We start from the raw sequence: 10,775 nt of genomic DNA on the forward strand, positions 1-10,775 counted from the left end.
GAGTGTTCGATTTTAGAATTATAGAACTTACATTGTAAAAGTATGTGATATTTTTATTTGTACAGATCCTTGATCTTTATCTTGATCCTTTAGTCAGGTAAATCATGCAAATGATATACAATGCAGTATTTGCTCTGCATGATATATATATATATATATATATATATATATCATTTCAAATCATTGCTGCATATTTTAGATAATATTCCCAAGAAAACATGAAGCAATTAATTCATATGAAATCACTGGTAACACGTTAGATTGTAGTGTCTACGTATTAAATATAACAAAATACAACTGAACCAATACCAAAACAGTATAATAAATAGTATTAATACTAAAAAGGTTAATTCACAAGCATATTATGTATTAATATTAATTCAGTACTTAACTATAATATAAACTGTTATCAATTCTTTTTGTTTTATTTAATCTCCCTGTCACTTTTTGGTGCATATTAGACTATTTGATTACATGAAAGGGCTGCAAAAAAAATAATAAAAAAAATTACAAGCTGTCACTGGGGCGTTATCTTAAAAAAAAAAATTACAGCTTTGTCCCTTATTTATCCCGAAAGGGTGCATTTAAGTATGTGACTAATATGTACCTTTAACTAATAACTAATATATACCTTTAAATGTACATATTGGTATGGTACATATAACATATTTGTACCTTTTGAAAAGGTGGTACTGCCCCAGTGACAGCTTTCATACCTTTTGTACCTTTTTTTCTGAGAGTGCAGTTAAATACTTTAGGCTCAATAACAACAGCACACCCTTTGATTAATGCATTTGCTTTGTATCAGATCTGAGACAGATTGTGCTATTGCTGATGTTGAAGCTACACCCTAAAAAAATACCATGCTTATCTATTCTTTGCAGAGTCTAATTTGCTAAATTGATGAAACTAGATATGCACCGATCGATCGGCCAGGGATCGGAATCGGCCGATTTTCCTCATGATCGGCCGATCAGTCTCACTTCTTTCCGATTCCGAGCCGATCCGTTTTGTTACCAGCGGCACAGGAATTAACATCAGCTGCGCATTCTTGCTCTCTTCTCTCCGACGACCCCTTCTCTCTCACACACGTCTCATTTGCTCCGGTTAAATGCTTGTATTGCGCATTATTTTAGTCATTCCCGCAGGTTTCGCGCTTACACCAAATACCAAACATGGGCCTGTTTACACCTGGTCACTTCATGCATTTTTTTTCTGATCGGATAGCTATCCGATCATGTAAAGACCAGGTGTAAATGCCCTCCGAAATGCATTCGAGATGGATATAAATCCGATCGCTCAAACCACTTCAGGAGGTGGTCTGGGCCGCATTCCAGACGAAACTCGACAAGTGTAAATGCATCTGGTTGTTGAAACTGGTTGTTGCTGATGCACTGGAAAGATAAGTTTGATGCAAAAGATAACACTGGATGCGTTATTTTACATTTGATTACTTTAATTTCTGTAGTATTTCTTACCTGAATAAAAACTTACTTAACCTGAAAAACTTAGTTTCATAGCTCTCTTTATTCTATTGCATTTATTTGTGCTGTTGTTTGCAATTTTTTATTTGTTCTTATTTTATTTGATCTTTTATTTTAAAAACTGACTTTTTACTTGTGTTTTTTTTATGAAAATAAAACTCTGCGTTGAAGAAAAGTAGATTTTTGTTTGTATATGCTGTCAATTATAGTTCTTAGAAAGAAAATCGGAATCGGCAAAAATCGGTATCGGCAGATCACACTAACAAAAAAAATCGGAATCGGCCAAGAAAATTGCAATCGGTGCATCTCTAGATGAAACATTTGCTACTTTTAAAACAAAAACATGAGATACCATTGTTTTGCCCTAATGAACATTAACAACTAATTTTTATTAGGGCAGATTTTCTTACAGTAAAACAAACACGCTTTAAGGAAAAAAAGAAGATCAAACTTGGACAGAGATTATTGTCTACCGATTTTGCTCATAACATTAAAATAACAGATCCCCGTAAGTCTGTTGTTAGTAATCACCCAAACCAGCAGGTTAAAAGTTTACACTTGTGCTTTCACTAAAATATCTGGATCAGTTGGAATAGTTCTGACGTCTAAAAGTCTATATCTACAGGCTATATATAAAAAAACATTACTGTATGTATGTACTTTATGACTAATCTGTGATTCAGTGTCAATAATTCCCTCTGTTTGTCAATCTGCTATAGTCAGTCACATTCCTGAACTAGATGGAAAAAAGGTGTATGAGATTGTTCAACCAATCAGATTGCATGCACTACAAAAAAGAGACTTAAATGTGAGTTCTCATCAACCCACCTCTAAATTCCATGTTTAAATATTTTAATCAAACTAAATTTGATTTATTTTCATCCCCTGCAGTCAAGACCTGACACAGTGAAATACGCTATGACACTGGGAGGTAGAGACATTGAAATGCACCTCCAGAAAAATGAGTAAGCCTGTCTCCCCAGTTACTCCTTTGTCATCATTTTTGTATATCCGCTTGTTGTCATTTAAAAAAGTTCCTCATTGTCAAAGTCGAACATATGTATGTCATTTTAAAACTGCAGTTCCCACGTTACAAATTGCGATTTGTCCATTAATGAGCCATTTGTTACTGATCTGAGAAATGTGTGTTGGTCAACAGTGGCCTACTGACGAAAGACTATAGCGAAACTTATTACACTGAAGATGGGATGCTTGTCACAACCACACCTGAGGATCTGGTATACTACAACCAGTATTACTAATATATGACATACATAACATATAATCCATAGAGTGAGAGATTTATTTAATACTCTTTTTCTTCCATAGGACTTATGCTATTATCATGGGAAAATAGTCAATGACAGCAAGTCATTGGTTAGCATGAGCACCTGTGATGGATTACGGTAGGGAAACAATTTTAAAAGACATTTCTTTTGAACTTTTACAATCTCATATTAACTTGCTTTAACAAAAGTACACATATACATCTTTAAAACGCTTCTTTCTACAATCTCTACTGCTATTATTATGACTGTATTCAGTCAGTTTGTTGCCTCAAGCACGTTCTTCGCTTTTCTGCAATGAACGGAAGTTACAGCATGACTTGCATTTCCTACTTAGATAAATGAGACACGCAAATTACACATGGTTTCCCAAGCACCCCTGATTAAGTCACATCTTGTGCCAATTGCTTTGATTTCCACAGGCTTACTACTCTCTGTAACCAGGCCAAAAGTCCCTACAAAAGACATACAAAGGACATTGTGCCCATTATGTGTCTATTGTCTTCACAGAGGCTATTTCCAAACAGAGGAGCAGAGGTTTCTGATCGAGCCGTTGTCCGAGGATGGTGATGGTGACCATGCTGTCTTTAAGAACGAAGATGTAAATGAAGAGATGGCTAGAGTGTGTGGAGTCACCAACACTACTTGGGACGAGAGTGAGGAAGGCGCTCCTCCACGCATTCTCAAAAGTCGTTCTCGTTCCTCAGTAAGACGGTCTATTCAGTTACTTTAGCACTGCAAAAAGCAGCAAAGCAAAGTTAAAGTTTCACAAGGATAACCCACATTCAGACGGGTCATGTGATAAAGTCTTATTCGTTGTTCTGCAATGTTAAGGTGACGATCGCAATAAATTGCAGAAGTCTGCAGTGCAAAAAAATTTCCAGATTAACCTAATATTGTACAGTACATGCACTAAAGTATGGTAGTTCTTTTTTGTTTTGTCACTGAAATAATTATTCTGTTCTCTATTTTCCATCTATTTGCTTCTTCTTGATCAGGGGCCAACTTTGTTCCAGCAACAAAAATACATCGAGCTCTTCCTTGTGGCAGACAACAGCGAAGTAAGAGCTGGAATAAATGCACCTTGATGAAGAATAACCAATCTAAAAATTATTCACAGATAAAGTTTTTTTTATTTATTCATTTTTGGGGCCTCAGTGACTATCAGATGATGTAGGAGTTCTAATACAAACAAACAAAAAAAATCCCTGGCTTAAAGTAACATACGTGGTATTTTGTGCTTTTTCAGCATTGTGGTTTTAATAGAATCAAACTGTTTCTACATTTGTCACAGTGCATTTAAAAACACTGATGCTAACAGATTTCAGAAAGTGTATCCTTATAGAAGTGTGATTGAGTGACGAAATGCTTGGATTCATCATTCAATTTTTTGTTCCCCCTCAGTACAAGAAAATGGACAGCGATCTTCAGAAGTTGAGAAAGAGGATATTTGAGATCATCAATTACATTAATAATGTGAGTCACTGATATGTTATCAAAACATTCCAGCATGCCAACATTTATGGATCATCATACAGGATATTGCAACTAAAACCTGTGATAACAAGGATTCTTGAATGTGATAATCACATGACTAGATACAGATCTTTGCCATCTACAGATCTTCTGATGAGTACTGGTTTAGTACTTTAGTTAAAACCATTTATAGTGTTGCACTAGTACAAAACGTATAAAGAGTGGAGTCCAAATATCTAAAAACCTGAGATTTAAACTCCATTTAAAAGCTTGTTTCAAAAGTGGCATAATGGCATAAAATGAGTAAGAAATATTTAAGATTATGCACTTCTAGGTTCTAGATTTATCACATTTTTGACAAGGTCTATGGCGTCCTTGCTTCCACTGAAGCACAAAAGATGCAAATCATGCAGGATAACATGGCTCAAAGTTTCCCATAAGCTTGTGAGTCAATGTCAGTATTTTGCAAACAAAATACTAATTGTAACAACTTGTGATGAATAGCGTATTGTTGATTTTTTTAATAATACAATTTGTCATTTAAAAAGATATGTAATCAGAAAAAGAAATCTCTAATGGTTTCAGACTTTTGGACCCCACTGTGCACAATATACAATAACATACAATTATCTTCTTTCACTCTGGTGTGCAGGTATATAAAGAAATCAACACATTCATTGCTCTGACTGGATTTGAAGTCTGGACAGATAATGATAAGATAACAGTTTCTCCTGTTGCTGGAGCTACCTTGGACAGCTTTACCCAGTGGAGGAACAACGATCTCATCAAAAGACAGCAGCACGACAACGCCCACCTCCTTAGGTCAGCTCTCATGTGGGGAAAATACAATATTGTTAATCAGATCAGCTCAGAACTTCTCCAATACTTTGTCTGCTTCAAGCTGTGCTATTGTGTTCTACTTTGAAATGGTTTAAAAACTGAAACCGAAAGAAGACACACTTTAACCACTAACTAAATGTAATCCAGCAGGATCAGTTGAATTTGGATTAAACATTGATTTTTTGTCCTTCTCTCAGTGCAATCAACCTTGATGGAGCAACTGTGGGTCTAGCTTACATTGGAACTCTGTGTGGAGGTCTTTCAACAGGGATTGTGCAGGTACTAATATTCGCTCATAACAAGTCACAAACATATTTGCCAAAAATATGTAATGAAACTTGCAGTCATGAAAATAAATACATAATTTGATAGGATTACAATAAAAAAGGGGATATATGTAGATGTATGCAGATGGATTTAGGGTGTTTTATTAATTAATTCATCAAATGCAGTAATATTACGAACAAATACATTTGCATGTTTTTTAAAGAGAATAAAACATTTTCTACCACATGGTCTTGATGTAGCGTATCACTTTTTGTTGCAATGCCTTTTTCTTTACTTTGTGCCAAATTAATCTTAATACTTCATCATAATATAGACTAAATTAACATTTCAATGAAAAATCTCTGTTTTCGTCAATGCTAAGCCTGGACCTAACTGTTTATTCCTCTTCAAAGGATCACAACTCTAAGGCTATAGCAGTGGGGGCTACTATGGCCCATGAGATGGGGCACAATCTGGGCATGAGTCACGACAGCAGCAGCTGCGTTTGTTCTGATGGCACATGCATTATGACAGCTGCTCTCAGGTACTTACTGTGTACCAGTTGAACTTCATTAGCTTAGTATTTTTTTGTAATGTTTACTGTAATGTTTTATTTTGAAATTTATGGAGAGTCAAAACAAAAGGTCTGAGCAAATAATATCACTGCTCCATATCTCTGCAGCTATTTCATCCCTCAACACTTCAGCAGCTGCAGTAGTAGTAGCTATGTAGACTACCTGAACAGCAAAAACCCAGAATGTCTTATGAATATGCCCAAACCAAAAGAATTGATTCAGCCACCTGTATGTGGAAATGGATTTGTGGAGATAGGAGAACAATGTGACTGTGGAACAGTGCAGGTAAGCGGACTAGGGTTTCTTAAATGTCTGAAAAATGTCAACAGATTTATTTCAAGTAAGTTACTCAAAACATCAAAGAAAAGTACCAAACAAACTTATTTGTTGAAAGGTACTGAAAAATGTAAATTTAGGCCATGTCCACACGTACATGGGTATTTTTATAAACGGAGTTCCTCCTCCTTCCGTTTAAAAAAAAATCTCCGTCCACATGAAAACGCAAAAGCATGCTATGAAGCACTGTCAAGAGCATGCCAAGCCAACAGGTGGCGATATAATCTCAACCGTAAAGCCATGTTGGTCAATCAGAAGCCTGAAAAAGTTTCCAGTAGGCGGAGCTAATAGCGCATGCTCCGACGTCACAAGCCAAAATCTCCGGTTTCACTGTCTACACGATAACACTGCAACCAGAGTTTTTGAAAATCTTCACCCTGGCAGGAGTTTTCAAAAATGTTTGGTTTCAGTGACCTGGTGCTGCGTTTGTGTGGACGAACGGCCAAACCCCATAGAAAAAGCTGCGGTTTTGAAAATACACGTTCGTGTGGACAGGGCCTTAGAATGACATGGGAAGACCCTAAAATTTAAATGTATACTCAACAAGTCACATCTATATACTATCAGAAGCAAGATAATGTCAAGACATGCACAGACAATTCTCAACAGGAATGTTTTCCAGTAGGCTATACTCTACATTTGACAATGAATCACTAAAGTAGTGTTGTGTTTGGTGTGCCTATGGGAGGAGATGGGATTGCCAATCTCCCATATTATCTTTCGCGGCAGTGTGAAAATAAGATGATGGAATGCATGTATTAATTACTGCAAATCTGTTTATACATGCACTACATTAGTCATCTCTTCTTTTTGGCCAGAAATTGTGTAGGATGGACAGCATACTTTTACTGGATGTTCATTTATTCATTGTTTGCCATGTAAATTACTTTCCATGAGCTTTTCTAGATTCTCAGAACTAGTACTTAAAATACAATTTATTATGTGCCCAGAGCAAACACACCTAAAATGCTAAGACATCTTAAGACATACTCATTGTCTTTATTTCACAACCTATAGGAGTGTACAAACCCATGCTGCAATGCCACCACCTGCAAACTGACAGAGGGTTCACAATGTGCAACAGGGGAATGTTGTGAGAATTGTAAGGTAAGATTCAAAGAGTTGGGGGCATTTTGCCGTAACATTCATCAAATCAATAAAGTATCAGATTAACACAGCTGCTTTAGTGCGTTTGGTAGCAGCATACACTCAAGCTCTATACGTTTTAACAATTCTTTAACTGCTAAAGAAGGCCCATATATTTGGCAAAATCTTTATCACTAATAAATCGCTTTCATGATCAGCCCGGGTGCCGCTGAACCAATGCCTTTCTTTGTGTAAATGGAATATGTGCAACTCTCTGGTTCTTGGAGCACAACAAAAGATTGTCTCTCTCAACGTTACTTCATAGATAGTGGTTTTGAATTTCGCTCTCCTGCATCAGGCAGTGATTGGAGGAAAATTAATCGAGGGGCGTTCCCCTCATGAATAATGAATAGAATCAAATGACGCTTCTCCGCGGGTTTTCGTACCAATCACATTTCAAACTTTTTAAACCGGATGAAACAAAATAGTTCAAAATATAACATTAATATTACAAGAAATACATTCAAAATAATGTGTCATTGTTTTCAATAATTTGAAATGTCAACATCTCAAAAAAGGTTTCATTCATTTATAGGCCTGGCCTACTTTCATTCATTTATAGGCCAATACCAATATGTTTTTCCTCCTCCCCATCAGATCAGGTCAGCCGCACATGTGTGTCGTCCAAAAAATGATGACTGTGATTTGCCAGAGTCATGCACTGGAAAATCAGCCGAGTGTCCTGAAGACGTCTTTACAGTCAATGGACTCCCTTGCAAGAATGGAAAAGGCTATTGCTACAATGGCCAGTGCCCACAGAGAGAGGAGCAGTGCATTAAAATGTGGGGTCCAAGTGAGTACAGTATTGATGCAACACAATAGTGAAAAAGTTGTGTTGAGCCCCATATGACTGTGCTAATTTTTCTTTTTATTCAAATAAATCAAGCTGCTGTGGTGGCTCGAGACTATTGCTACAACCAGAACACAAGAGCGGAATACTTCGCCTACTGCAAACGCAATGGCAATAAATATATTGGATGCCAAAGACAGTAAGATTTTACATTTATCAGTCCATCCATTAATCCCTTAACATATCCCTTCACTGTCTGATCAAACACCAAACTTTTTTGTCTATCTGCAGAGATGTGATGTGTGGAAAACTGTTCTGCGAAGATGGCAATGCAAATCCCAATTATGGACGGCTAGTAAAATTCAACAATTGTAAAGCCACATTCTACAGCGATCCTGAAAAAGATTATGGTCAAGTCGACACAGGCACCAAATGTGGGGAAGGACTGGTAAGACTGGTCTCTAGATACATGCCAGTTATTCCCAAACTTCCTTGTAGCTCAATAACAATTAACTCCTTCAATCACCTCTAATAAAAGAAACTTTATAGGTTTGCTATCAGGAAGCATTATAATTTGACACTAATGATGTGTTTGTTTTCTCAGGTTTGTAACCAGAATGAGTGTGTTGACCTAGAGACGGCTTACAAAGCAACAAACTGCTCCGCCAAGTGCAGAGGCCATGCGGTATGACCCAAAATATGCCTTTCTCGAACACTAACTTCTCGTTTCCTCATAAAATGAAACAAATAGATTAGATTAGATAAACCTTTATTCGTCCTACAATGGGGACATTTCCATGTTATGCTTTTTGACTATTTCAGGTCTTAATATAATATTCTTTCATAAGTTATACATACTGTACAACTTGTTTTAGAAGAATTCATGTAAGTGTATATGCTACAGGTTTGTGACCACAGAAAGGAGTGCAGATGTGAAACTGGATGGCTGCCTCCAGATTGTGAAACACCAGCAGAAAGTGAAGGTTCTTCTAAAGGTATACAACAGACACTGTATTCAAAATAGCCTCATATTCTTTTTGTTTGGAGGATCACAAATAAGAGTTTTTTGCCTCTTTGCATTTCTAGCGGTGACAATAGCCATTGTCATGGTTGTCTGCATCCTGATTGGGATACTTCTAATTGGACTGGCCGTCTTCTTTTACAAGCGCAGAAAGAGCACGCCACATTCATTCGGGTAAGAGTATAGGAAACCAACACTTAAACACTGGAGGAAGTCAATAAATCAAGTGCATTTAATGCTGCTGTTTTCTTAATAGCCATCCAAGGCAGCAGAAAGTTCATGTAGTCGACATCCCTGACTACAGCCACCAGTCGACACCAAATCAGAAGCCGTCTCTGGTAACTTGCAGTCACATCTGATGAAATTTCATCATCTCATTTAACAACAAGCACAATCTATACCAAATGAAAGCATTATCAGGACTTTGTGATCTCTTGTTTATTCTATAGGTTATAAGGCCTACAGCACCTCCTCCACCTCCACCCTCTTCAGTTCAATCCAGAGTTCTGCATAATGACTACCTAAATGCGCGACAGGTAGCAAAGCTAACTCTACATAATGTGTAATGACTGATGTTTACATCAGTATTTAAAGGAATAGTAGTTAATCAACCTAAAATGAAAAGTCCTAATGTTGTTTTAAACCAATTATGACTTACTGTCTTCTGTGGAACCCATACGTTTTACATACAACAGAAGTAGAGGGAGATCAGGGACTGTCAAGTGCCAAAATGATGAAAAAGCTTTGCAAAAGTACCAGTAATCCATGTGACTTGTGTAATATTCAACGTCCACTGAAGAAATGTTGAAATAGTGATATATTATTTACAGTGCAACACTGTAATTTATTGACTGAAAATGTGGCCTTAAAAGTTTGCTAAACAGCCTTGGTCACCATACAGTGTATTTAATTTTGCTATAAAAACAAGGAAGAATTTGGGTGCACTATACCTTTATGCTTCCAGTCCGAGGCTAAGAAAATTTGGATGAAATGATAGAGAGACTATATTTGACAAACTTGCATTTATTCATTTAGAATCCACATTTATTTAAAAGAAAAAAGAGAATACATTATAATTACTTTAGAAACATAAGAGATATTTTTCTGACTATTTAGAGCCTTGTTAATTCTCTCCCTCGCAGGCCCTTAGACCACCTCCTCCAAGGGTGTGATGTCTAGCACCTGTCAAACCTCAAGAAGTGGAACCAGCACACTCCAGACCCTGCAGATCGGATGTGTTACGAGCCTGAGGCTTGCTAAACTCTTCAAGAGAAGACAAATGTCTGTAAAAATAAGCCACATGCATGAGACCAACACACCTAAATGAATTTTACAGCGTGTAAAAGATTGTCCTTGACTGACATGATGAATTTTAAGTCACGTTTTGTTTTTAACCGAAAGAGATTTTTAAATTTCACTTTATTTATTTGTACAGTCTGTTCCTGTATAATTGAGCCTGCCTTCTGTATAGTACTGATTTTAAGTCAGTAAAAATAGCCGACTCACTTCCACAGAAAGTTCACATTAGAGTTGACTTTCTAAAGTTTATTAAAT

General features: G+C 36.7%; 1 protein-coding gene across 1 annotated transcript in view; it reads left to right on the forward strand.

Annotated features, from left to right (window-relative positions):
* Window positions 1–10,769, forward strand: part of LOC107673423 (zinc metalloproteinase-disintegrin-like batroxstatin-1) — an 11,101-nt gene extending 332 nt beyond the window's left edge. The window contains exons 2-22 of the mRNA XM_016467015.1: window positions 2,204–2,292; window positions 2,376–2,449; window positions 2,644–2,722; window positions 2,814–2,890; window positions 3,281–3,476; window positions 3,769–3,831; window positions 4,175–4,246; window positions 4,899–5,068; window positions 5,284–5,365; window positions 5,767–5,897; window positions 6,036–6,213; window positions 7,282–7,371; window positions 8,008–8,203; window positions 8,297–8,399; window positions 8,492–8,648; window positions 8,805–8,885; window positions 9,105–9,195; window positions 9,287–9,395; window positions 9,478–9,559; window positions 9,671–9,757; window positions 10,364–10,769. Of these exons, the coding sequence (XP_016322501.1) occupies window positions 2,204–2,292; window positions 2,376–2,449; window positions 2,644–2,722; window positions 2,814–2,890; window positions 3,281–3,476; window positions 3,769–3,831; window positions 4,175–4,246; window positions 4,899–5,068; window positions 5,284–5,365; window positions 5,767–5,897; window positions 6,036–6,213; window positions 7,282–7,371; window positions 8,008–8,203; window positions 8,297–8,399; window positions 8,492–8,648; window positions 8,805–8,885; window positions 9,105–9,195; window positions 9,287–9,395; window positions 9,478–9,559; window positions 9,671–9,757; window positions 10,364–10,393 (2,237 nt within the window). The 3' untranslated portion in view covers window positions 10,394–10,769. The remainder of the gene's footprint in view (window positions 1–2,203; window positions 2,293–2,375; window positions 2,450–2,643; window positions 2,723–2,813; window positions 2,891–3,280; window positions 3,477–3,768; window positions 3,832–4,174; window positions 4,247–4,898; window positions 5,069–5,283; window positions 5,366–5,766; window positions 5,898–6,035; window positions 6,214–7,281; window positions 7,372–8,007; window positions 8,204–8,296; window positions 8,400–8,491; window positions 8,649–8,804; window positions 8,886–9,104; window positions 9,196–9,286; window positions 9,396–9,477; window positions 9,560–9,670; window positions 9,758–10,363) is intronic.
* The last annotated feature ends 6 nt before the right edge of the window (window positions 10,770–10,775 follow it).

The sequence above is a fragment of the Sinocyclocheilus anshuiensis genome, unplaced genomic scaffold (genome assembly GCF_001515605.1).
Source record: "Sinocyclocheilus anshuiensis isolate Anshui unplaced genomic scaffold, SAMN03320099.WGS_v1.1 scaffold508, whole genome shotgun sequence".
Taxonomy (NCBI): Eukaryota; Metazoa; Chordata; class Actinopteri; order Cypriniformes; family Cyprinidae; genus Sinocyclocheilus; species Sinocyclocheilus anshuiensis.